Source organism: Sturnus vulgaris, chromosome 5, assembly GCF_052056855.1.
Source record: "Sturnus vulgaris isolate bStuVul1 chromosome 5, bStuVul1.hap1, whole genome shotgun sequence".
NCBI lineage: Eukaryota > Metazoa > Chordata > Aves > Passeriformes > Sturnidae > Sturnus > Sturnus vulgaris.
The window spans coordinates 351524-378935 of record NC_142247.1 but is presented as its reverse complement, the minus strand read 5'-3'; the positions used below and the strand labels follow the sequence as shown (position 1 = coordinate 378935).

The following is a 27412-nucleotide window of genomic DNA, read 5'->3' as shown; positions in this document are numbered from 1 at the left end:
ATCCTCATCCTCATCCTCATCCTCATCCTCATCCTCATCCTCACCCTCATCCTCATCCTCCCCGGCTATGGCCCCGAAGCCCGCTCCGCCCGCAGCAGGTTCGGTTCTGGGCTCCGGGCTCCCTCCTCTCCCGGCCGGGGCTGCGCTTTTCCCGTGCAGAACCCCGGGACTGTCCCTGCAGCGCTCAGAAGGGAAATCCTCTCCTTTCCGCTCGTCCTCTTTTTCCCTCCCCAAGCAGGCTCACGTTCAAGTTTCTCCCGCAGGTCTCTCTCTCTCTCTCTCTCTCTCGCCCTCCCGGCAGGACTTGGCAACTTCTGCCGCGGCTCCGCTGGCCTTTTATTTGCTATTTTTTAGCCCTGGGCATTATTATTTTTTCTTTCCCCCTGTGATATCTCATTCCCCACAATCTGCAATGACCGGGAGGCTCCTTGCCCTTGGGCCGGGCAGGACCCTCGGGCGGGCAGCGCTGCTCCGCCCTCACTCCCCCCTGCCTCGCCTGGAAGGCAAAGCTTGGCCCAGAAATCGAGCACTATTTCTGGGGTGGTACATCTGCCTCCCTCCCCTTCCCCATTTTCTTACACCGCTTAGGATTTCTGCGTGTCTCTCCCAATCCTGTACTTTAAAAAATAAATTTTAATTCACCGTCCCACCCCACCGCGCTGCCCCAAGCCCGAGGTGGTCGCGGGGCGAGCGGGGAGGGGACGAGCGGGGACGAGCGCGGCGCTCCGCAGGCGATGCCGGCGCTGCTGCGGGGGGGAGCGGCCCCGGCCCAAGGGCACTGACCCTGCCCGGAGCCTGCCCGGCCGGGAATAGCCCCGGGGCGAGCGCCCCTCGCCCCTGGGTGCGCGGGGGAGCCCAGCGAGGCCAAGGGCGGCGGAGCGCGGGGAGCCCGCCCGGACCGCGCCGCTGCCGCGGGAGCCCCGGAGCCGCTGGAAACTTTCCCCGGCGCCGAGCCCGGCTCCCTCCCGGGTCCGGCTCCCTCCCTCCCGGTGCCGCCGGGTCCGGCTCCCTCCCGGTGCCGCCGGGTCCGGCTCCCTCCCGGTGCCGCCGAGCGCGGGTGTCCCCGGCGCGGTGCCCGCCCGTGCCCGGTGCGGGGCGGAGTGCGGAGCGCGGGCGGTGCTGCCGCCGGCTGCGGGGGGGAAGCGGTGGCGCAGACGGCACTGGCGGCGGGGGGGGAGGAGGAGGAGGAGGAGGAGGAGGAGGAGGATCACTTGCTCTCCCTCGCCGCCGCGGGGGTGGTGCTGAGCTGCCTGGCCGCCGTGACATGGCTGGTGCTGAAGCTGAGGCAGGGCGTCCTCATGCTCGCCGTGACTAGCGCGGCCAAGACCACGTCCCTCGTCGCCTTGGAGAGGGTCCCGGCGTCCTGGCGGCCCTACCTGGCCTACCTGCTGGGGCTGCTGGGCATCCTTCTGGCCGGCTACGCCGAGCGGCTGTGGCCCCCGCGCCGGGCCGCCCCGCTGGCCGAGCCTCCCGCCGCGCCCCCGGCCGCGCACGAAGCCCCGGGGCCCCGGCGGCGCCGGCGCTCCAGCTCCATGATCTCCCCCGACATGTCGGGCGGCGGCGGCGGAAAGACGCACCGGAGAACCTCGCTGCCCTGCATCCCCCGGGAGCAGGTAGGGCACGGGCTGGGGGAACGCGGCGCCGAACTTTGCCGGGGGTCCCGGCGGAGGCGCGGAGCTCCCGGCGCTCTCCGCTCCGTGCGGGCTTTCCCCGGAGCTCCGCGGCGCCGAGAGGAGAGCGCGGCACAGCTCGGGACGGGCCGGGCTCAGCCGGGCTCTCCGCACCAGCCCCGCTGCGGGTAGAGCTCGGGCTGTGCTGTTCTCCTCCAGCTGGGGCTTTTCCTAAAGCCGGCCGAGGCAGCGCTGGGGCGCTCGGTGCCCGCTCGGCTCCCGGAGCCGCTGCGAACCCGGAGAAGCTGCGCTCAGCTCAGCCCTCCCCAGCATCCCTGCGGAGCCCAGCTCTCTCAAACCTCTCGGTTCCTAGAAAGGTGCCTTAGCCTTTTAAAGCTGGCTTTCGGCTCGGCAGGGCTGTGTGCGTGAGCCAAGCAGGCTGTCCCCGCGGGGAGCAGTCCCTTATCGGGGCGGTAGCCTGCCCGCCGAGGCTCTCTCTGCCCTTTGCCTCCCGGGCTGTTCCCGTGCGGTAATCAATCAATAGCTCCGCTCCGCCTGGCTGCGGGAGCCGGTGCGAGGCACACGCGATTTATCTCAGCTTTGTTTCCCCTGCGAGGCTGCGATTGCAAAGGCTGAGCGAGAACTTTATTGCCAGCGCTGCGCTCCTTTCAGTGCGCGCCCCAGAGAAAACCTGCAGAAAGAAGCGGTGGAGCGCCGGTTTCTTTAGCGCACAGCTGTACAGAGTCCTGACACGACACTCAGTGGGTTTAGCTCTGCGCTTGAAGCGTTTCTCGGTTGTGTTGAGGTTTAATATTGCCCCACAGAAGTATCACGGTATGGGTCGCCTGTAACTGAGCGTCTCGAAAGTCAGCGCAAGCCCGGCTGAGCAGTGGAAGGGGAAACCTGGGGGGAAAATGAGTATCAAAAGGTGTTAAGCTTTTATTTTTTTTCCAATTGGTGTTGAATATGATTCTGTGCGCTGTGGTCAAGTGAAGCGTGGTGTCATACACCGAAGGTTTTCTTTCAGGTGGCTTGCTGGATAAACAGCAAGGTATTTTCCAAGTGATGGCGTCTAACTGCATGGTCCGGGTGCTCGTTTGTTTCTGGAAATAGTTTGATTACATCCCTTTGTGGTTGGTTTTGACATTTCTTAGAAGAGGGCCTGACAACCTTATATACCTGAGACTTGTTTTACAACAAATGTACTTATTTATAACAGTTTTGTTTAGGTAAAGTAAATATTTACCACAGACAAATACAGTGTGAAAAAGTAGAAAACTGCCCCCAGTTCTGGCTTTAACAGGAACTGAGAAGGAACGGTGTAAGAGTAATTTGTAAATACAATAAGGCACGAAATTAAAACTGTTTATGCTTACTTGGTGATGCTAGGCATTTCTGGTGGTTTCATGCAATAACCATTTGTAAGGTTTTAAACCTATTTTCCACTTGCTTTCGCACTTCCAATAAATGCAGCCTTTCAGTTAACATCTCTAAATGCAATCATTTGGCGACGGGAGTCGGTGACCGTGGTCCTTGTCCCTCTCATGGAGGGACTCCAAACCCCTGCACGTTCCAGAATGTGGAACTGGTGATGGGTCACCAGGTTCTTTTCCCTCCGTGATGCTGCATTGCCTGGGGGCAGGGGTCAGCTTTGCCCTGAGCCATTCCCACGTCCAGGCTGTGGGGCTGGGCTGCAGTTAGCTGCCAACTGTTCAGTTCGCCCTGCAGGATTTTGGCAAATTTCTCTGTCTTTTGTTCTCACTCACCGTTAATCAATAGTGAGGTCTGGTATTGCTTGTGTCACTGTGTGTGTGATTAGAAATGAATGATTACTTTGGAGTTTGGGGAGACTTTCTGTATTTTTTTTATTTTTTTTTAGCACAATGTGGCTGTGTGTATGTGAACTCCTCTCCCTAAAAGCTCTTCTCTTAAATAAATGTTCGCATGATAGAAAAATGGAAAAGCTGAAACAAAGCTGTCAAAGAAATGATGGGAGAAGTGGGACTCTCTTACAGCAAACAAAGTTTGTGTTTATAGCGAAAATCAGCTCCCTGCAGACTTAAAGACAGCACAGGTAAATGTTTTTCTTTTGGACAGTTTTAAAATATAATATGTTAAAAATAGAGATGAGGGCTTTGAAAGAAAACCAGGCCTTCTCTTGCCCCCTTTTTAAAAAACATGCCCTGAATGTTTCTGGTCTTGTTTGTACATCTGTGAGCTGCCAATAGTTTTCATAAGGAAATAGATCCACTTTATTGCTTTGAAATCCGTGCTCCAAGTTAGTGAGTAACATTAGGCAAAGTTTTAGAGATCTTTCCCATCACCTTCTGTGTAACTTTTCTTATTGCTGAGCATTTAACTGAGCTTTTATTTTTTCCAAAATTTGATTACTTTCATATCTGACTGTTCCTGTTAATATGAGATTCTGTGAAAGTTGGAATTTTTGAACTTTGTTTTTTTAGTCACTCACATCTCAGTTACAGTCTGAATTCTTCTCTGCTAGAATTCGAAGGTGAATCTATGTGGCACTGTGATGTGAAGCTCAGTAGCAGGAATTGCAAACTGACAGCAGGGATATTGTATTAGCACATCTTGTGTTAGCTGCCTATCAGTTCCAAAAAGAATTTGAAAAGAAAAGCTTTCATTAAAAAAAAGCCACCATCCCGAATTCAAATGATGCCAACTTCTGTTGTTGCTAAAAGTGCTCTTTCCCCAGTGTTAGTTTAATTCTGTGCTTTTTGTGGTTGTTTTTTGTATATGTTCTCTCTCTTTGCCGACTTTGGCAGTCTTTGGATGAAATCCTGCAGGCTGGTGTGTTTGTAGATCTCATTGAGAAATGTGCTCCCAGCCGAGTGTTGTGTCCCTGTGATTTCATCAAGGCCGGCTGAGGATGCTCAGCCAGATTTGAGAGAGGATGCCGAGCAAAATTGTGAATGGATGGATAAGACAAGGAAGGAATGAATGAAGAAATACCTTTTTAAAATTTTTTTCTTTTGCCAGTAAATACAAAAGTGCCACCAGGGAGATGGGCTTTGGGTGTTTTTTCTCCAGGCTTTTGCAAACATTTTATCTCTTCCTAAAAGTGCGGAGAGGAGGTTGGTGGGGGTAGGGAGGGGAGCAGAACCGTGTTCTCTGTGTTGTTTTTTCCCGTTAAAATATTATAATGTTCGTGTGCTCCGGGGTTTGCCTGTGATTGATGTGTTCATGTCGAATCCAGCAGTGCAAGGGGATGGTTTTGCCTGGGTGGGGGGAATGCTGCACGGGAGATTGTAGCTGGGAAAGTTTAAACCCTGATTGATGGAGACTCCTGACTTGGCTTTCGAGCTCTGCTTGTTTGTTTTGTTTAGGGGAACGGGAAGCTGTCAGCTACCTTGGATTTATTACAAGGATGTGTTATTTACAGCTGCTGCAAATAGCTTGGTTTGCTTTTGTAGGATTATTTTTTTTTACCTTAGACTGTAGGGGTGGAGCACACATCAGTGTCTGAAGGACTTTCTGGTCCCCCCAGCTGGTGGGTGCCAGCCCTGTGTCACACAGGGCTCTGATGTCCCCAGGGCCAGCCCTGTGTGACACAGGGCTCTGATGTCCCCAGGGCCAGCCCTGTGTCACACAGGGCTCTGATGTCCCCAGGGCCAGGTCAGAGCCCAGGTACAAACTGCAGCCTTGCTCTCTGCCTCCTAGGGCAGGCAGGTTTTCCATCCCTAGATGGAATCCTCAGGAATTGCTCTTTTGCCTTTCCCTCCTCCTGGGCAGTTGGAGAAGGAGAAATCTTTTTGCTTTTCTTTGCTCAGGCCAGGTCTGAGGGTCTGTCACTTATTTTCATTGGTTTGGGACTTGGGAGCTGCTTCGTGCTGCCCCATCCCTTCTCTCCTTGTTCAGAGTTATTTTTTCAGGCTGGTAACTTTGGTGCCAGACGTGTCTGCCTTCCTTGGGCAGCAGCAATGTTTTTTTTTGCAGGATGGGCAGTTTTTGCTGGGGTTCTGGGCTGTGCTGTGCTGGTTCCCGGCTCTAGCCTGGGAAAGCCGAGCCTGGTTATCAGCTCCTGTCTGCGGAGCCGAGACAGCGCTGCACAGCTCCCATGGGCAGGATATCTCTGCGGTGATAACAGCTAACAACAGCCCAGGAAAAGAAATCTATTTGTCAGTTTTCCTTTTGTTCCAAGGGAAAATGAAGCCTTTATCTCTTCTCGTTGTTTGATAGCGAGAGCTTTGTTAGTACCAGGAATTTGTTGCTTCTTCCTCGTTTTGCCTTAAAAAGTAGACAAATGTACCCTTATATTATAACCAATTTTTAATAATATGGATCCTGTCCTCTGGCCTGAAAATGGGAGAGATCAGGGCGAAATAGAGAGAAATTTAAAATTTTAGAGGGGAGATGGCAGAGTGAATTTAGATACTGAACTTTGTGTAGAAGGCATAGGTCTGCTATTAGACATGTGAGGTTTTATACAGCATACACCTCCTGCTAATGAGGTTCACTGAGCTGTAATTACTCCTGTAAGATTTACTGGCACTGCCATTTAGGTCACTAAAAACGAAGGGATACTGAGGAGTTATGTCATCTGGTGACTGGCTGAAACACAACAGTGTAAAATATTTAAGTAAGGCTCCAGGAAAAATCACCCAGGGATTCCAGACGTAATGCTTTATTTTCTTTTGCATGGCTTCATTTACGCAAACCTGCTCTACTTGGGTTTTTTCATTTTTCTTTCAGCCTCACAAAAATGTTAAAACTGCTGCTGAAACTCCCACGAAGGGCTTAGAATCTATTTTTGTCAATTGGTTAATTCAAGAAATGTATATTATGGTATATTGGCAAAAAAAGTCAAGTACAGTAGTGACTTTCTGCTCTTTCTGCTTGAAGTGTGAAAATGCAAAGCTGGGGAACTGAAAGAAATCCTGTGTACTCTGGGTTGTCATGTTAATTAAATAAACAGCCAGAACAGTGACCCTGTGTATGAAACGTGTTTTGAGAAGCTTGTTGGGGGCTGGAGGGGAAAAACAGTTGACACATGATGTTTTGGACCTTAACTGTGACATTTGTATGAATTTGTCCTCATCTGCTGTTAGTGTTCTCACATTCCAGCTGTTTTTGTGGGAGACTGAGGCATCGCTGTGCCTTGCGAATAGAAGGAATATTGCTTGGGCTTTTTTTCTTTAAAAAGCAATATAAAAAAATAACCTCAGCCTGGAAGTGAAAAGGTTGCTGGGTTCTGGTGCCTGCAAACCGCAGGGCTTGGACTGGGGGTGAGCTGACTGCAGCCTAAATGCTTGGGGAATGAAAAGAACTGCTGCAGTTAAGGCTCTGGGCCAGTTCTGTGATTTCCTTGGGTGATCTGATGGAGATGTGCAGCTTGTAGCCCTTCCCTTGACACATGAGGGGAGAAATGTACAGATTCAGGTAACAAAGTGGAACTCGTGTTTTACTTTGTGCATGGAATTTTAATTTTTTTCCCTCTGCTTGGTTTTGAAGAAGCTTTTTATGAATTACCAAACATTTCCTCAAAGTCTCTTCTGTGTCAGTCACGGTGTCACTCAAAGAATCACCTCTCCTTTGGACTATGTCGTTTTTCAGGTTTTGGGAGGAAGGTAGGGGTTGGGTTTTCTTTCTTTTTTTTTGTTTGTTTTGTCTGTGTTTGTTTGTGGGGGTTTTTTGCTTTTTGGTTTTGTTTGTTCATTGTTGTTTTTGTGTTTGTCTTGCTCTAAGTCCTGCTGCAAGTTCTGCTTTAAGCCCTGCTGCAAGTGGTGGCATCAGTTCTTTGTACTGGGAGCAATAAAACCAATAATGAGTTGTGATGTCTGTCTGAGTTTTAAGCTGTGGGTGGAAAATCAGCGATTTTCTGTCTGAGCTGCTTTTGGAGATTCATGGGGGTTGTGAGAAGAGGATGTGCTTTACCCCTTTGGCAAGCCTTGGAGTCTTTTGTTTTTTATTTTTTTATTTTTAAATGAAGGGCTTGAGCCGCTTTTCTTCTCCCTCTGTGTGGGTTTGTGCCATTGTCCCCAGCCTCTGGTGATGGTGGTGATGATGATGGCGATGATGGTGATGTTGATGGTGATGGTGATGAAGATGATGGTGATGACGGTGATGATGGTGATAGTGATGATGATGATGGTGATGGTGATGGTGATGATCATGGCTGTGATGATGGTGATGATGATGGTGATGGCGATGATGATGAAGGTCACTCCCAGCAGGCAGGCAGTGCTGGCGCTGTTGGGCACGAGAGCCCCTGTGCCACTCGCCCTGCGTGGCCAAACCGGGCACAAACCTCGGGCACAAACATCAGGCACAAACATCAGGCACAAACCTCAGGCACAAACATCAGGCACATCTGTCCGTGGTCCTTGACTCTGCCCATGGCAGAGCTGCTGTTCCAGCCGTGCCCCTCGGGTCCCCGTGGCTCTGTCGGGGGCTGGAGCTGGGTGGTCCCAGGGGGTCTTTCCTGATGCAGAGCACGCTGTGTAAGCTGTGCCAAGCGAAGGGAAATGCCGTGTGCAGGGTCAGCACAGAACCTGTCCTGTGCCCAGCTGAGCTCAGGGCCCGTCCTGGCTCCTCAGGAGCTGCTGGGCAGGCTCAGCACAGGGCATGGGGAGGCCGCTGGAGCCTCTCCCCTGGGAGCAGAGGCTGAGGAAGCTGGGCCAGCCTGGCCTGGAGAAGGATGGTTGGGAGGGGATCTTCTCCATGATCCACATACCTGGGGGGTGGGTGCCAGGAGCAGGGGCCAGGCTCTCCCCAGTGGTGCCCAGCACCAGGGCAAGGGGCACAGACTGGAACATTGCCCCTGAATGTGAGGAGAAAGTCCCGTGGGAGTGACTGAGCCCTGGGGCAGAGCCTTGGAACCTCCTGTGCAGACACTGGCACCTGCCTGGCACCAGCCTGTCCTGCCCTGGCTGCAGCCTTGGGCTGGATCATCTGCAGAGCTGCCCCCCAGCCCAGCCCAGACACTCTGTGCCAAGTGCTGGTGAGATAAAAGATCCCAGAGTGCCACACCAAGGGCTGCTGAGCAGAAGGGAAAAGGGGCAGCTCAGGGAATGTGCTGGTGGTTACAGGAGTTTGGTCAGTGAAATGGCATTGTTGGTTTTGAACCTGTCGAGGAAAGCGTTTTGTGTCAGCTGGCACTGCTGGGCACTGGAAAGATTCTGTGTGTGTGAGGTTTTAGAATGGAATCAGTGAAGGCATGGCATGGAGTGCTGTACCGAGTTTTGGTCAGACGTGCAGAGTGACTGGGGTTCACAGATAGCCCAAACTCCTGAGCCTCATCTAAGACTGAAATTCCACCTAAAACCAGATCTGACTGAGGGGTATTGACGAGCTATTTGCCTAAAAATGAAAGAGTAGAAAGGAATTTGGGGGGAAAAAAAAGAAGAAAAAACACACCCCCAACGTCAAAGCAAACTCCCCCCAAACCTTTTATTTTTAAACTGCTACAGAGAAGTCTGATTGTGGTAGAAATATACACTGATCATGGGAAATATGTGCGAGTTACAAGGTATGAATGAAGCTCTTCCAGCACAGACATTTGTGTTTGTTATTTATTGAAGTGTACAGGTTTCTGAGGCCAAACAGGTTGAAGATTAGAAAAACTGGGGTTTTTAAAAGATCTGATACTGGTTAGAAGGAAAGTTCTCAGTTTCTCTCTGTGTGCTTTGGTGACTGCAGTGCTTTATCTGAAGTCTCCACGGACTGGGACCAATCACTGCACGACTTTGCATTTTTACTGCAATTAACTGCTGAAAAAAAGTTAGGGAGGAGATATTAATGAGCATCAATACAGCTAAAGGCTCTCCTTCTGCCCCTGCACAAGGCTGGAAAATTACAAAACCTCCACATATCAGAAATAGCTCAGAGCATAGCTGAGGCCTCCTTGGCTAACACCCCCAATCCACCAGTGAAATATGTGGGGTTAAAGTGGTTTGTTTGACTTTTGTATTTTGTAGGTTGGCTTTGTTTCGTAGTGAGATTTATGCTTTGGTTTGAATTATAAAATAAAATGAAATTATATTCTGCGTCATTCTGCTGGTTTTTTTTTTTTTTTAATGGGATTTTTGTCTGCCTAACTCTGTAGGAGTGGAGCTTTTCAAATATCCCCATGATGCTTTTTCTGATGGTTGCTGAAGTCCTGAGGCACACCCTGCTGACGGTTTAAAAAAAGCAACCCTTCCTCTCAGACGGCTCGGTCCTCTTAGAAATATCTCAGCTTCATTAAAAGCTGTGTGGAATAGAAATACGGTGGTGCCTGCTGGAAAACTATTGCTGTGTTTTGAGGATCATGTCACTGAGGGGGTTTTTTTGTTGTTTCAAAAAATCTTCTTGTTTCTGGTTGTCTTTGAGTAAATCATAATACTGCAGGGGAACATTTATTACTGAACTTCAAAACTGAACTTTGCTTATCCCGAGCAGCATCCTTGTGTCTGATTTTTGAGTGAATTTGTCCAGTTGTGAAATGAATTCCACTCAGGGAAAGAATTGAGTTATTTGAGTGGTGAAGGTTAATGATTTTTTGAACTGTGGCACTCCCAGCAGGTTGATGGTGCCTCGCTGGCCTCTCTGTGTGCTGGAGTTGCTGCCAGGGCCCCAGCAATAACCTGAATTACTCCTCACCCTGCACTGCAGACACTTCGGGTCTCTTGCCCTTCCTTTTGCTGCATGGTTTTAAATAAACCCATGCACGTTTGTGTTTGTAATGTCTGTTTTGTTACCCGTGTAACAGAAAAAGGAGGATTCTTGGCAAATACATCCCCCCAGATTGCCCCTGAGGTGGCTGAGTGCTGCCAGTGGCCGTGTGCAGGAGCAGCCCAGGGGCTTTGTGTGCCTTGTGTGGGCACAGGCTGGGGCTCAGACCGGGCAGTCTGTGCTCCAGGCAATTCTGCTGGCAGCAGCAATCCAGATGTGCTCTGCCATGGTTTTTTGTTGCCTGCAGAGTGAAGCTGGTGAAGCCTTGTCTGTGCTGCTCTGGTCTGTTGAATGTCAGTAGAAATGGCAGCTGGGGAAAGGTGCAGCCCCAGATAAAACAGGACTGCACAGCCTTATGTGCTCTCTACCCCTGCCTGTGTTTTTGAGAGGTTTTGGGGTTTTTTCCCTTTTGTCTTCTTTCTTCTCTTTCCCTTCCTGGCTTCTCTTCCCTTTTTCTCCTTTTCTTTCTTTCTCTTTGTGCCTGTTCAAGCTCACCAGCTGGCAGATCTCACTGGGCTTTCCTTGCAGAGAAGACTCTGCTGCTTCATTTCCTCTACAAACCCACCCCCAGTGCAGCTACCCCTGTTTCTGTATTGGTAATGCTGGAGTCCTTCCCCAAAAACTCAACTTTTGAACGGCAGGAAGCTGCTGGAAGCTGCACTGAACTCTCTGGTGCATTTCTGTTCAGCTGCACTGCTGATGCTCTTGGCCAAGTCTGATCACTGAATTTTGTGTTGATAAGGAACTTCAGTGTGTTTGGGTGCATCTATAATTGCAAGATAACTGAGAAGATATTTTTCATGTGGCTGGGGTTTCAGTTTGAATCTGTCACTGGGATTGTCACAGCAATACTTGTGCTGAAGTGCAGTCTGCCTCTTCTTACTCTTGTGAGACAATGGATACCTTCACCTTCCCATTCAGTGGCATTTTAAAATTCTTACTGTGCAAGTGAAGGTTTGTTAAAACGCTGTTTTTCTTAAATTCTTTTGGTAAAGGTTATTAATCATCTCCTCCTGCCTGTGCCACTTCCAGTGGTAACTGAGAGTGCTCAGCCCTCCAGGGTAACAGGGTGACCCTTCCAGTTCAGTCCTTAGTGCAGAGGGAGCTCTGTTCACACACTAGAATCCAAAGAGAGCTTTTGAATGAACTTTTCTTTAAGAGTTAACATTTCTTCTTATTTTAAAGAAAGTAATTCAAAGCTAACATTCGTTGTGCTGCTGAAAATGTGTCCTGACACCTTGCAGCATGTTTTTATAGAAGTGTGCACACACATAGAGACATTTCTGTTTATGTTCATAAGGTTTGTGTGTAATGCACAAACCAGGGTTGTGCAGTCGAGAGGGATGGAATCATTTGCTTGATTGTGACAGCACAGGCAACAAGCCTGACTTCCATATGACAGAGTTCTTTCTGGATATTAAATCACATTTTCTGATGTTTCCACAGGCAAGCTTGTTTATTAATATGCCAACTTCAGTAACTATTGCTTGACTTTTGACTCTATAGTTTAAATATTTCTTCTATTTCTCGATTTGCAAATGTGTGCCAAGTTGTGCAATTATTTGTTAGTTATTTGTAAACATTTGAGTAGTGATTTTGATCAACATATAACCACTTCTGTCTATGTTATGTGTAGGGAATAAGTTGTTGCTGCTCTGTACTTGTTCTCTGGGAAGCTGTGGGCTAGTTTATATTTGTTATTTGTTAAAACAATTCCCTGAAGTTCACTGCATTTCTGTTGATTCTGAATTCTGTACTGAGCTGAAATGTTTCAAGGTAATTCATATGCCATTACCAAGGGTTTTTCTTTTTTTAAGACCAGCTTAATGTGTCTGCAAGTGCCATTCTTAACTGCAGTCCTAATTGTCTACTGATTCCACAAAACTGAATAAACATGAATAAACACTTTCTGTTGAAGGATTTGAGGCTGTACTTCACGTGTGCTCGTGAGGGATGGAACTGTGAGAATGGTTTGGAAGTTAAAGGGGGGATAAGGGTGGGAAGGGAACCTGAACCTTTCCAGCAGGCTTCTGCTCAGAGATGCTGAGCATTCATCTCTGCTGGGACTTGAGGAGAAGCAAAAATGCTTTAGAAGCAGGCAGGTGTGTCCATAGGTGTGTCTATAGGTGTATCCATAGGTGTATCCATAGGTGTGTCTATAGGTGTATCCATAGGTGTTTCTATAGGTATATCCACAGGTGTGTCCACAGGTGTGTCCACAGGTGTGTCCATAGGTGTATCTATAGGTGTATCCATAGGTGTGTCCACAGGTGTGTCTATAGGTGTATCCATAGGTGTATCCATAGGTGTGTCTATAGGTGTGTCCATAGGTGTATCCATGGGTGTATCCATAGGTGTATCTATAGGTGTATCTATAGGTGTATCTATAGGTGTATCCATAGGTGTGTCCATAGGTGTATCCATAGGTGTATCCATGGGTGTCTCTATAGGTGTATCTATAGGTGTATCCATAGGTGTGTACATTTCATCATTCTGGGCAGGGTGGGCTCTGCTGGTGCCTCATTGCAGAGACCCCAGTGACAAATTGTCCAGCAGCAAAGAGAAATGTTGTGTGTGTTGTGTGTGTTGTGTGTGTTGTGTGTGTTGTGTTGTCTGTGTGTGTTGTGTGTGTATGTTGTGTCTGTGTTGTGTGTGTTGTGTGTGTTGTCTGTGTGTGTTGTCTGTGCTGTCTGTGTTGTGTGTGTTCTGTGTTGTCTGTGTGTGTTCTGTGTTGTCTGTGTGTGTTGTCTGTGTGTGTTGTGTTGTCTGTGTGTGTTCTGTGTTGTCTGTGTGTGTTGTCTGTGCTGTTTGTGTTGTGTGTTGTCTGTGTGTGTTGTCTGTGTGTGTTGTGTGTTGTCTGTGTGTGTTGTCTGTGCTGTGTGTGTTGTGTGTTGTCTGTGTGTGTTGTCTGTGTGTGTTGTCTGTGTGTGTTGTCTGTGCTGTTTGTGTTGTCTGTGTGTGTTGTGTGTTGTCTGTGTGTGTTGTGTGTTGTCTGTGTGTGTTGTCTGTGTGTGTTGTCTGTGTGTGTTGTCTGTGTGTGTTGTGTGTTGTCTGTGTGTGTTGTGTGTTGTCTGTGTGTGTTGTGTGTTGTCTGTGTGTGTTGTGTTGTCTGTCTGTGTGTGTTGTCTGTGTATGTTGTGTTGTCTGTGTGTGTTGTGTGTTGTCTGTGTGTGTTGTCTGTGTGTGTTGTGTGTTGTCTGTGTGTGTTGTCTGTGCTGTTTGTGTTGTGTGTTGTCTGTGTGTGTTGTGTTGTCTGTGTGTGTTGTGTGTGCCCTGTGGGGCTCAGTGAGTGCTGGGGCAGAGACCCCGAATGCTGAGTGCTGCTGCCTCTGTGCCAGCCGGGGTCACAGGGGAGCAGGGGCTCCTTGGATGGTGCCAGCCCTGAATCTCACATTGCAGCTCAAATCCTGCCTGACAATCCCCGCCTGTCGTTTCCTCTTGGCCAGCGCCTTTGGAACCGGGGCCGGCTCACAGGGAGGAGGAGGAGCTGGGGCTTGACTGCAGCTGGGGACAGGTGAAGCTGACACATCTGTTGTGGTGAGACAGGGAGAGGTGGCAAACACGAACATTTCTTGGAGAGCTCCTGAGCATTTTCAAGTGAAGCAGCACAGACAGATTGTCTATGCCCTTCCTCTCAAAGCAATCCAATCTTTATTTCAGCTTTCTCTTCTGCTGGGTGTGGAGTATAAATCCAGTCCTAAAATGTGTGATGTTCTTATTCAAGGTGGATGAGTAGTATGAATTGTTGATAATAGTGACTGAGACACAGTTTCAATGGTTTTCATTACAACATTTTAGCTGCCACCATCCTTGGAACTAGAATTTTTTTCCCCTTTTGTATTATGCATAGATGAACAAGAAGATCCTTAAGATTAACCTTAAGACTTCCTCACGTGGGTGTGATCTGCCAGTCAAACAGACTTTTTGAAAACCCGAAATTTTAAAATCTGGATATTGATTATATCAGCAAGCCTGAACGTGCTGTCATGTTTACATCTTTAGATTTTATTTTTCTTTTGGAAACTGAAACTCGTCTGTGCTTGAAAAGTGGTAAAATTCTTCCAGCTGCAATATTATGTGCTTATTTCATGTTCTGGTCTGCTTTATATATTGTGTCTTCTCAAATGAAAGCTGTAATGTGATGCTGAGAAAAACATTTGATTTTTAAGCTGAAGTCACAGTATTGCAAAATTTGCTGATATTCACTTAAAAAAACCCAGCCTAAAAAATCCTCAGACAGTGGGAGCAGTGAGGAAACAGTTTTCTTTGCTGTCATTCAGTGCACTCACGAGAACTTGGCCTGGGGGCTCTGGGTCTGCAATTTGGTTAAGGTTTTCAGAACTGAGATGAAAGCAACAATCAGATTGTCTTAATCATTTATAATAACAGGTTAAGGAGATGGGAACTTTAGGGAGAAACTTGATAGCCCAGGGAATATCTTTCCTGTGATCTTAATGCATTGCTATCTAAAACAGTGAGTCAGTGCTTGTGAGCATAATTATGTCATACACATCTTTTGGATGCTTGAATCTGCAATGGCAGATGGTTTTAATGAAGTTTTAGATATCTAGCTTCTTAGCTGAATGCAGGTTTGTTTTCTTTTATCCATGTGTTTATTTAATAAAAAGCAAACTTAAAAGAAATGTCATGATATTGATGGCCACATGCTTTGAGTTACCAACTTCCTCAGTGCCACTCTCCTGAATGGTCAAATGTTCTTTTTTCATCTAGGAAAGTTTACATCAATGATCTGATTATTCCTGCCCCATTCCCTACCTTGAATGATTTCCTCTCTTGTGAAAGACAGGCCAACAGCTCAAGGATGGGCTTTGGGCACTTGGTCCTGCTTTTACATGCTAGGAAAGGTGAATGAGATTTGTTTGCTGCTTGTCTGTGAGTGACCACCCAACAATGGCTGCAGTTTGGACTGGTGAGATTTTTTTTTTCCCCCTTAGCTCATCTCACTTCTCTCCCTTCAACCATCTGAAGATATATTTTGTTGTTGTTGTTTCTTTGCTTTTGGTCGTTTCAGGGTGTGTGTGTTTGTTTGTTTGTTTGTTGGACCGTGGGTGTCAATCTGTGAAGATGCTACCTCCGATTTTAAGGGGCGGTAAAGTTGCCTGGTTCTAAATGCAAAAAGTCCCTGATGCTGGGGAGGAAATTTCCATTCATCAGAGGCAGGTTTGCTCTGGTCACAGGATGTGAAATGAGCATGGCAAGGCAGTTGCAGATGAGCACAGGTAAAATTGCCCAGCAGTGGATGAAGTCTGTCCTGAGAATGCATTAACTGCAGAAAGAGGCTCACTGGTTTTTATTTGTTAGCACCAAATCAAGAAATGCATTTAGGAGATTGCTGCTGCTCTTTCACCTCTGCCCCTCTGAGTTCTAATGCCAGATCCATTGAGAGCTCAGTCCTGTGCCCCTCCCCAGGGCTCCAGTCCCTCTCCCCTTTGGGTGTTTGTTGGTGGTGGCTGGAGCCATGGAGTGGCTCCTGTGACATCACAAACATTTGTGTTGGCAGTTCTTCCTCCTGGAGGCCTCTGACCGTGCTGAAGATGACTAAGTAGAGACAGATTTATGTGGAAATCTTATTAATACCCATAAAAGAGAGAATGAAGGCATAAGAAATTTGGCTCCAAAAAACAACCAAAAAATGCTCTGTTCTTAGAAACATTTGGCTTGGCTCCATCATGCCTTTTGTGGGAACTGGTTCTTTGTCTGGCCTAATCTAGGCTTCTTTTTTTTTTTTTTTTTTTTTAAAGATTACTAAAGACTTCCACTTTTCCCAAACTTTCTCACAGTAGAATAAAATAAATTTTCACAATTTAATGCACAAATCAGTTAATTATTTCAAAGACAATGAAGCACAGATGTCTCCCCTTGTTTCTCAGCAAAGATTTAATGGTGGCCTTGCTGTGGGATCTTTCACTGCCTCCAAATGTCCATAGATGTTTCATGGTGCTCATTATCAAAGTGGTTTACTAAGAGGGGGAAATAATTTTCACTTACAGTGTGTGAGGGCAGGAAAGGAGCTGTGTCAGAGATGTGAAATCATAATTCAGTTTCTCTCATAACGTGTTTGATACCAGCCTTGGGAGAGGAGTTTCTGAAGCTCAGTGTGTGCTGAGGCTCCTGCTCCTGTCCATGCAGCTGCAGTAAGATTGTCTGCCTAGAAAACTCATCTTCATTTAGGGCATAATCCATAGTATGTACAGAAATGGTTTATAAATAAAATTACCTGCATGTGGGTAAAGCTTTCTGTCTTGGAAACAATTTCCAATATATTGTTCCTGTTGAATGTGTAATTGAAAAAAGTTCTGGTTTGCTTTTAGCTATTTCTGTGATGACCTAGGCATTTGGTTCTTGGGATGTTGTGTTTTAGATCTTTAACTGATCCATGTGCCAGCGAGTGTCTTGTGCTTTTTCCATGTGTGTGTTATTTTTCCCAGCAAGCAAGATATTCCAGGCTCACTCCTGATGTGACCACATACTGCTTTGAAATAGGAAGCAATAAATTAGCTTTTAGGGCTGGCTTGTGAGCAGGATCTTATTCTTTATTTGTTTACCTCTGCTTCTTGGATGTGTGCAGTTTTTAGGCCTGCTGTTAGCACTGCTACCGAAATTGTCACCATTTCAGAAGATCAAAGCAGCAGCGAAATGAAGAGGAAGAAAATAGGAAAAAATTCCTATCTGGATGAGAAGATGATTTATATCTTCTTATGTTTGCCAGGGTAAAAATCTTCCCCATGAGCTGTTGGTTACAAGCTGCAGAGGCAGCTCCCATGCAGTGTCCCTGGTCTGGAGGCAGAGCAGAGCATTCTGCACTGGCTGCTGCAGAGGGAATTGATTTCCTGCCAATGGCTCCTTGGCCAGCAAGGGAAATTGTTGGATTTGGAGTCCCAGGGCTGTGCCCCTGTCATGGTAGCAGTGGTTCCTGAGATGGAAAACCATAATTCTCTTTGTTAAGTCTTGGTGAGATTTCAGAGCTTCCACCCTCACCAATCCTCTGCTTCTGTTCCTGCACTTTTTGTCATTTGTGGGAGCAGCAATGCTGCAAGAAAACGTTTCCCCAGGCCAGGAAGGTTTTATCATTAAGTGGCTTTGTCAGATGCTTCCACACAGAGCTGCCAGCATTGAAGTCTTTTATTTCTCTGTTTTTTGAATATTAAGTGGCAAATCAGTGTCCCCTCTGCTAATCTTGCTTAGAATTTGTGTTGGTCTTCTTACTTTGAGAACAGCCTGCAGACTTCTGGCTTGGCCTTCTGAGGTGTGTCATGAACTCCACTTGTGCTGAGCTGGAGGGGCAGTAAGGGCATTTAGCATCTCCCAGGAGTGAATGTGCCAACAGATTAATCCTCTGTTGACTTTTGTATGAAATAGTGGTGTGGAAAAGCCACAGGCATCACTGTTCTTTCTTGCTCGGCTCAGAGGCACTGTTGGGAGGCATGCCCTGGCATTGGTGGCTCTGACCTGTGTGCTCTTGTCCCATATCTCTGTGGGGTTCTTGGAAGCTGAGCTCTCTGTGCTGGCTGTAATGTATCTCGTTGGCCTTGAGGTAAATGAAATATTAAATCAGGAGAGAAGAATTCCTTCCATGTTCTTCTGTCCCACCTTCCTTGCTTCAGCTGTGTGATTTACCTGAGACCTGCTGGCTTGGGCTGGTACAGAATGCACGGGCAGCTTATCTGGATAAAATTCGGTTGGAAGGGAAGTGGTTCCCAGTGTTCCCCTGTTTGCTATGGGGGCCAAGGGCATCACATCCGCTCTGGGCTGGATGAAGCCTGGAAGTCCAGAGTTCCCTTGGAATTCTTCTCGTACTTTACAGCTCCTCCCTGCTTTTTATATGCAAACAACATTCCTTGAGAGGCCTGGAGGGCGGAAATGGCTGTGAACAAAACCCATATATTTTGTGATATGTCAGAAGATAGGAGAAAAGAATAGTGTGCTCCATGTCTGCTGGTAGCTGATTGCATCCTATTTATTTTGTAGAAGAAAAAAGCTTGGTTGGCTATTGGGGAAAACTTTTCTATGAGGAGTAGAAGTAAAGTTCTGCAATGAGCTGTGTATGGAAATTTCATGTGTGTGCATGAACGGTTGTGTTAGAGGAGCGTTTTGGGGATTTTCCCAAGGGGATGTAGATGCCTGCTTTTCCTTGGAGAAACCATCCTTGCTGCCACTGGGCTGTGCCCCAGCTGCTGGCAGAGCCCTCCTGCAGTGCCCCTTGTCCTGCCTGCTGCAGACCCGACCAGTAAACCCAGTTCATGCTCCAGGCAGTGCCCACAGGGGAGTGCTGACCCTGCCCAGAGCCAGGAGCTCTGGAGCCTGCCTTGGGCAGGATTACTGCAGATCAGATCAGATCAGATCAGATCTCTGCTGTGTCCTCTGCTCCTCCCTGCTCTCACTCAGGAGCTGCTGAGCTCTTCACTTTGGATCATCAGGTTGTGATTGGTGGCACACTCTTGTCCCCCTCTTTCCTTCCCCATAAGTGACAGTGTTCAAGTTGCAGGTGGGCTCCAAATTGCTCTTCATTTCGGCCTGGCTACAAACTGATTTATGGAGTCCACTTGTTAAGGTAATGAATGCTTTGCTGGCTGCCAGGAGAGTGCTACATGGCCTCAGAGACACAGGCTGGGATTTGTTAGGCTTGGTGTGTGGGGAGGTTTCCTGGCAGCCAGGTAAGAGGCAGCTGCTCTTGGGAGGGCACAGCAGCACCCTGAGAGCCTGGATCGTGGGAGGGAACAGAACTGGAGCTGGGAGAGAGCTCCTGTGAGGAGGGGAGGGGATGGGATGGGGATTGGGATGAGGATGGAGATGGGATTGGGATGGGGTTGGGATGGGATGGGATTGGGATTGGGACTGGGATTGAGAGCGGGATGGGATGCGACTGGGATGGGATGGGATTGGGATTGGGATTGGGACTGGGATTCAGATGGGGATGGGATGGGATGGGATGGGATGGGATGGGATGGGATGGGATGGGATGGGACTGGGATGGGATGGGTGTGTGCAGGGTACATCATGTTCTGTGCCTCGTGCCCTCCTGCCCAGCTGAGCAGCTCTCATCTGCTTGTGTTTTAGTGCTTGTTGTCACTCCCTGTTAGTTTGTTGTTGTTTGTTTTTTTATTATTGTCATTTCACTCTGAACTAGCTGGATGGTTCTTAGAGGCTGTTAAAAATCCCAGCGTGGCAGCTGTAAAATTGCCTAATCACCTCCAGGAGATAATCTCTCCTAGGGGAGACCTTTGAATGCACTGGCTGTCAGCAGGAATAGGTCAGATGCCTCCAGGTAACTTTCTGAGAAAGGAGTCTTGTTTTCAAAACTATATCTACCTGCTTAGGAACTGGTTAGTGGGACCTGCCATAAAAGTCCTCCTTTATGGTTGTGCCAAATCCTCTTAAAGAAAGCAAATAGCTCTCATTAATGCTGCTCTGTTCAGCATAGAAATAAAACAGCTGTTGTGACTGTCAGAGGCTTTAAGAAAGACTTGAAATGGGAAAGAATTTCCATTTGAACAGTTGATGAAACTCAGTGGGCTATGGCAGTGCATTCTTATCTCCAATTTCTCCTTGGAGTCTGAGAAATATGTTGAATTTGTGCCTCAGAACTAGTTCAGAGTTGCATTTTAAGAGGGTAGGTGACACCTGGGGGAGTTAAGCTCTAACAAGAACTAAGACTTTCATAGTTTTCCTGTTAAGTCAAATGCTTAAAAATATGTGAGGTTTGGTGTATCAAGTTCGAATAAATCTCTTCCTTCCTATGCTGGATTCCAACATTCAGCAGTGGAAATATTGAAGAATGTTAGTTGGAACTGATGCTGACCATATTGGTGGCCTAAAATACTTGGTTAAAACTACTTCCAGAGCCTTTTCTAGCTTTGAAATGGCAGAATTGAATAGCTCTGCATTATACTAAAGCTTCTTCAGATGTCTCACCTTCCTTCTCTTGAACTGGGGAAGCAGAAAGGAAGAAAAGCCAGAATCCAGCAGCCAGCATTGCTCAGGCTTTTGCTTTTCTTGTTCTGGCACTTCCTGCAGTGGGTGCAGGGACATTGCTGGGGTCCCCTGCCCAACACCTCGGTGTTTCTCCAAGCCTGGGGCTTTGAGCAGCGTGGGACACCCCTGGGCTCACCAGGGGAGAGCAGGATCACACTGGGTTTAATATAGAATAAGTGATATGAGTGGTTTTAATTGATATGTGGGTACATGCAGGCCTATTAATAGATGGAAATAAGGAGAGGGAAGAGAGGAAATAAAGCACCACAGCTGTGATTTATCAAGATTGACATGAAAACAAATATTATTCTAGTAATCAGAGGAAATTCTTTGTAAAGCATGTACAAGAAAGGTATTTAACCCACCTCAACGATTTCCTGCCCAACAATATCCAAAGAAAATCAGACAGACTACTTCCCCTGCCCCCCCGCTAAAGGTCACTTGAAAATTATTGTTTCCCCTCCTTCATTTCTCTTGACATTGGGCCTTTTGTTTGCTTCAGGTGTTCTTTTTTTCTCTTGTCAAATTCTTATTTAAGTGATTTTTTTGACCTGGCATGTAAAACTTAATCTAAAAAGTGCAGCTGTGGGGTGGGGAAAGGATTTAGTTTAGCATTTAAGTAAGATGTACAGAAGCTGAAGGGCACTGATACTCCCTCCACCCAGAGCTGCAGGACTGGGAAGGCTTGGTGTTCCTGCCTGGTGGGCTCCATTTGGAGGAGGAGGAGGAGGAGGAGGAGAAGAAGGAGAAGAAGAAGAAGAAGAAGAAGGAGAAGAAGGAGGAGGAGGAGGAGGAGAAGAAGAAGGAGGAGAAGAAGGAGAAGAAGAAGGAGGAGGAGGAGAAGAAGAAGAAGAAGAAGAAGAAGAAGAAGAAGAAGAAGAAGAAGAAGAAGAAGAAGAAGGAGAAGGAGGAGGAGCAGGAGCAGCCCCTCAGCGTGGTTCGGTCGCACAATCCCAGCATGGTTTGCATTGGAGGAGATGCCCCGGTCCCACCGTCCCCGGCTGCTCCGAGCCCGTCCCGGAGCATTCCCGGGTGCCGGGATTGCAGCCTCGGGAGCCCAGCAGGGTGAGCGGGCAGCTGGAGCCAGGGCTGCGCTTTGGGAGGGGTCTCAGCTGCCCAGAGGAGGAAGAGGAGCAGCTTTGTCCTGTTTGCATCCTAACAATTCCAGCTCTTCAATATCTGAAATCCCAGCCACGTCCCGGGGGAAATGGCCAAGCTGCAGAGACTGGGGAGAAGTGGTTTAGGTGAAACCACCTGGAAAACGCTTGGTGAACCCCGGGGGTGAATTTGTCTTTTAAAATATTGGAGGTTCATCCTGTCAAACTTCATCTGCCCCAAGGCAGCACTTCACTTGGGACCCTGCAAATCCCTAAACCTCTCCAGCATTCAATTGTTTTTGTCTTTGTTTTTAGAAAGGAATTTTTTTAACTCTGTTCAATACCATTCCTGCTTCAGCTGTCTGTCAAAAGTGCAGCCAAAAGTCTTTTTGAGGTGGAAGTTAAAAAAAAAACAAAAGGCATAAAAAAGGAAAATAGTACTTAACTGGATGCTCTACTTTCTGCTACCCAGAGAAGTTTCCCATTTCTCACTGGCAAAAAGACTTTGAATGCCTTGTGCTCATAAGTCTTCCCTCTCGATGTGTATCACAAACCACAGACACACCATTTGTCTGCAGGGAATTATATTAATAATTTGAAGAATGACTGGAAATAAAAACAAATCTGGTTAACATCATCCATGACCTGACTTGATTAAAAATAATTTCCCCCTTGAAAAACTATTCCAAATGCTGTTTCTGAATGGAAGTTTAGGTAATAACAGTGGCTGATAATACAGGACAGAAAAGGATTTGCAAGAAGCATAACCTCAAGCTCCCTTCTAGCCTGGACTGAGCACACAGATTGGAAAAGAATGATAGATGAGGACTAAATAAAAGACTTCTGGCTGGGGCTTTTCATGTTTTCTTCTGTGAAGTTAATGCTTAATGATGAGATTTATGTTTTCAAACATAGCTTTATCTTCTAAATGTATTGTAGAAGGCTAAATTGTGGAGAGAGGGGTAAAGTGAGGGGCTGTTTCTGCAGTGTTGAAATGCAGCTCCAGCATTTCAGGGGGCAGAGGTTGCTGCAGGAGTTTGTTCTTCAGGGGCGTTTTGTGCAGTGTCACAGGTGACCTGGTGTCAGGGGGAGCCCGGGGCCTTTCCTTGAGCCCTTCCCGGATAATGGAAAGCACATTTGAGAGGCGTGGGGCTGTTCTGGATACACAGCCCCACACTGGGACAGTCCCAGCAGGGACAGGCAGGGACAGCAGCTCAGGCCTGTGTGGGAGGGGAGGCAGAGTGAGGATAAAGGAAATTGCTGCTGATGGGGGAGCAGCTCAGGAAATTGCACGGAGGGAGGGAATAGCCTTGGAGAGCTGCAGCAGTAAGGTGCTTTTATTCCGTGTCCTCTATGGTCTGGGGACTAAACTTGAGTTCAGGACTTAGACCTGACGGGTCTTGCCTGTTGCTCAGTTGGTTTTGGGGGTTTGTGTTGAAGTATCTGTGACTTTATTCCGTTATAAATGGAATTAATGTGTCATTTTTCCCTGTGCTTTTATCAGTTTAGATGGTAAATCAGCCCCGGTGTAAAAGACTTTTGCAGAAGGACATTACAGGGAATAGACACGTGAGAATGGCCAGCTTGGGGGTCTCCAGTCTCACAGGGGGGCTGTCATTACTCTGCCCAGCCTCTGCAGGCATCAGCTGCATGCCAGGCTGAAGCACTGGACACGAGTTCTGAGGGGCACAGGGAACCCTCAGCCACACCAGGGTCCAGCCTGGGGTCGGTGTGTTTGCTCTTTCTGGCTCTAAGTGGGAAAACTGCAGTTGAGGCACACAGCAGTGGATTCTTTGTTTTGGAACTAGCTTGTCCTAGAGCTGCTCTTTGGTATCCAGCTAACAAAGCACTGTCACATCACTTTGTACCTTAGCATCCTCCTAGGGAGTTGTGTGCTGAGAACACTTCTCCAAGGAGCTCCTGCCAGGCTGAGAGGGCTTTCAGGGAGTATTTTTCACAGGAAGATTGGAAAAGCCTTTTTTGTGTCTGCTTTAGCTGTCAAACCCTGGACTGCCCCATTTCTTGTGGCAGGCTGTCAGGTCAGGTCAGGTCAGGCTCACAGCCCCTCAGTGCTGGCAGGGGTTACCCTGCTGCACTCCTGCATTTCCTGCACGGAGGGAATGCTGCTGGGGCTGTGGCTGGTGCAGCACAGCTCCAGTTCCGTTTCCCGAGCTGTGTGGCCGAGTGGTGACATCCCCACCCTCCCCGGGGTGTGGCTGCTCTGCTCTGCTGTGGGTGGAGGCAGGAATCCCTGCACGGGCAGGTAACGCCTTCACCTCACTGAACTTCCAGGCACACGGTAAATAAATTCCATGAGGTTACCGGATTTTACTCAAAACATTGCATACAAAGGAGTATTTTATATTCCAGATGTTTTTAATTGCCTCTGTATTTATAAAAGCGACATTTAATCAAAGTAGTTCTGAATAGATTTTTGACCAAAACTGAAATTTATTTGGAATGTTTGCACTGGGGAAAGTACTAGTAAAACTTTATTCTGCTTGATACAAATGATTTATTTCAAGAACATTTTATAAGCATATTGCTAGATTTTTATAGAGTTGAAATTTAGGAAAGGGAAGAGGAATAAGTAGCAATGTAAGGAGGTCAAAGGATTGAAACTGATAAAGAAAACAAGTCTAGATCCTGAATTCATCTGTGTTCTCAAAGAACAAGTGATTTGTAGTTCATGTGTATAAGAGTTTTGACATCATTACTTTTTTCATTCCGTTTCTTTGAGATGCAAAAATCAAGCAGCTTTTCTTTTTTCTTTTCTTTTCTTTTCTTTTCTTTTCTTTTCTTTTCTTTTCTTTTCTTTTCTTTTCTTTTCTTTTCTTTTCTTTTCTTTTCTTTTCTTTTCTTTTCTTTTCTTTTCTTTTCTTTTCTTTTCTTTTCTTTTCTTTTCTTTTCTTTTCTTTTCTTTTCTTTTCTTTTCTTTTCTTTTCCCTGCTGGGACATAGCAGGAGATTCATTGACTCCCATCAGAGATTCATTACTGCTGGTCTTTCCACCTTGTATTTAAAAATTAAGATATTCATTTACTAATTGGAAAAGGGACTTATGTAATTTCAGTGTCTGCACCTTCTGACAGACTGTCTTGACAATTCAGAACCATGTTAAGTGTGTCAAAGTCTGTAATCACAGACTGGACCAATTGCTCCAACAAAATGGGAAAAGGTCCATGAAATGAATCCAATTGCTGACACGTTTACTGACAAGGGCAGAGCAACTAGAGGTTCAAAACACAAAAAGAAAAGACTTTATCAGGAAGCATTGGAAGAGGGTCCTGCAGAGCTGGAAAATGGACATTTGAGCAGGGGCAGGCATTGTGAGTGCCAGGAGAAGGAATCAGCAGCATCTGTGTTCTTGCCAGGCTGGCAGGGCTCTAGAGCTCAGTGAATGCACTGGATGTTTCATAGCAAAGCTGTGGTGCTCTCAGGCTCCCAGTTACATCCTTGTTTAACCTCCTTGTGCAGCTGAAATAAAGGTGCTGGTACAGGTCTTGTTTCTTTGAACAAGGCTAACTCTTAACTTTTCTTGATTTTGTACCTGGGATGTTTTTTGGTATCTATGTGTTCTTGGGAGCTGTTTCTTAAAAATGAGGACTTTCTTAAAGGATGACCACATATGTGGATTGTGTTAACAGGAGGTGTTGCTGTGTAGGGCAGTGATTTGGATGATTTTTACTATCAAGGAAAAATAATTGAGCTTGGTCAAGCAGGCAATTTGGCCAAAACTTTGTAGAAATAAAGAAAATCCTTCTTTGTGTCTCAAAACTTATTCTTGTAATTGGTTGTGTGTGTGATTTAAATCCTCCATGATACAGATGGTTCCTGTGCCATTGCTGTTTGACAATCCCAGATGGTAGAAGCCATAAATAATTGTGTGTGTGGCCACTCCAAATGCCAGAACAGCTACAGGCATTCACTGCCCAGCTTTTGCTGGTCATTGATCCTGCAGCTTGGCGTTTTGCTGAACTTGTTTCTCCTGGCTTGGAATATGTGTCCAGGGCAGTGCTGCTGCTTCTGGAGCTGCTGGGTGGCAGGAAGAGCAGTCAGGCACTGCCCTGTGTGCCAGGGCACTAAATCTGGGCATGGTCTGTGCTCTGGTTTTCTTGCTTGGTCCTGCTGCCATGGCAGCAAATGCAGGTTTTAACACAGGCTGAAGTGGGGGGAGGAAAGAGCTGCTCACACCCAGCTTGTTTGCTGGTTTGTGCAGCCCAGCTCTGGCTGGCAGCTGTGCCGTGCACAGCGTTTGTTGTGTTTGTCCTGTGCACACCAGTCCATGGCAGCAGCCTGTGCCAAGCTGAGCAGGTCCAGCACAGCCTCTCTAGGTCAGGGGTGCTGTGCTGTTGTATTGGCAGAGAGCTCCAGGCAAAGGGCACTTAGACCTCGTTCCCAGTCTGCCCCAGCTGGTTCCAGTACGGTACTGGGCAGCTTTTATGTCTGTCACTGTGGCTGCTCCACTCTGTGCCCATGTCAGCTGCTGGCAGAGCTGTGTGGGCAGCTGGGCTCTCCTGGCATCAGACCCCGAGATCTGGCACATCTGAGCTAGGCTGGCCCTGAGTGCTGCCAGCTGTGCTGTCACAGGATTGTCATGTCATTATTGTCACCTGGGGCACCAGTTTCTTACCTGTGGGTTAGCAGGACAGAAGAAAAATGCCTGTGCAGGTGCCAAGCCTCAGGATGCTCTGGCAGGGGATGTGTTGGAGCCTTGGGTGGCAGACACAGCATCCCAAGAGTTTTCACTTTGCTTTCTTTCCTTCTCCCTCCTCCCCTTCGGAAAAAGTTTTTCAATAGAAATATGTACAGCCTGGGGTTTTGGGTTTGGGTTTTTTCTATGAAAACTGTGACTTTCCTTGGTTTGCCAGTGTTTGTCCCTTCCTCACCACTCGCCTTCATCACCCTTTGTCCCAAAGACAGATGCAGAAGTTTCATTGAAACAGATGAAACTGAAAAACAGTCAAAAAATAAAACCCAAACTCCTTCAGCAAGTGTTTTCTGTGAGCTTGAACTAAGCAGTGGCTCTTTTTCTGTGTTCCAGACCTTGTTGCTGTGTTGTTCCATGCCTGGGATGGCTGAGGGTGGAGGTCTGCAGAGCTGCTGTGAAAGGGCTCTGTGTGATAAGAGTGGGAGGCACAGTGTCATAATTAATGCTGTCAGAAAGTGGTTGGGTTTTTTTAATGTGACTTGTGTTGTATTTCCAGCATATTGTATTCATTTTCCTTTTATTGTGGTCTGACAGTACACCCTGAGCTCAAACCAATTTCTTAATCCTGAAAAGGCTCTCAAGTCAAATCTGGCTGTGGGAGTTTGGGCCTCTAGGAGTTTAGGGCTGCTTCACAGCTGGAAAAAGTTACTTTTTCCATTAAAACAGGAATTAACTGGCTTTAAGGAGCTTAGGATCTTTTTTATCTTAAGAAAACTCTTCAGTAATAAGAAGAGCTTAGATTGTGATGGTCTGCTAATCAAAATGAAGATATCCTGGTTTATGGTGCTCCCATAGTATTTCACTGTAATGAAATTACTATCAGTGTTACCATAAACAGGATGAATATTCCTTTAATGAATTCCACAGAAAAAAGTTCAGAATTCACTGCATATGTGAGCACTTTCAAATCCTTTAGTAAGTTTTATTGATTAATTGCATGTTTTAAATTGGATTTCAAGAGCAAATTGCTTGAAGGGATGACGAGTACAGGATTGGTTGTGCCTGTCCTGTCTGCAGCTTTTTGAATCCATGTGTGTGTTGGCAATCAAATAACCCCGTGACCTTCAGGTTTGTTTCTCCTCATACAGTTTGTTGTGTGCAACTCCCTTCTGTGACATCTCAGCATCTCTCCAGGTGTTACCTGAACTTGTAGGAGCACATCAAGCTGGAAACACTTCTGATTTTGTATGTACCTGTGAACTTGATGTGTGGGCATATATTTTGTACCTTGCAAGTAATAATATTAATTGTGTTGGTGGGCCCTTCCACCCTTGTGCTTTGATATTTGTGTGCTGTCTTGTGCTCTTGCTTGAGCTTCATTGCAGGTCA

The 27412-nt window shown here is 47.0% G+C and overlaps 1 protein-coding gene across 2 annotated transcripts in view; it reads left to right on the top strand.

Annotated features, from left to right (window-relative positions):
- The first annotated feature begins 1283 nt into the window (after nt 1-1283).
- PDE3A (phosphodiesterase 3A) overlaps nt 1284-27412 on the top strand; it is a 219913-nt gene continuing 193784 nt past the window's right edge. The window contains exon 1 of one of the 2 annotated variants that reach the window (XM_014869925.2): nt 1284-1613. In XM_014869925.2, the coding sequence (XP_014725411.2) occupies nt 1299-1613 (315 nt within the window). In that variant the 5' untranslated portion in view covers nt 1284-1298. The remainder of the gene's footprint in view (nt 1614-27412) is intronic. The other variant, XM_088164503.1, reaches the window with a different exon arrangement.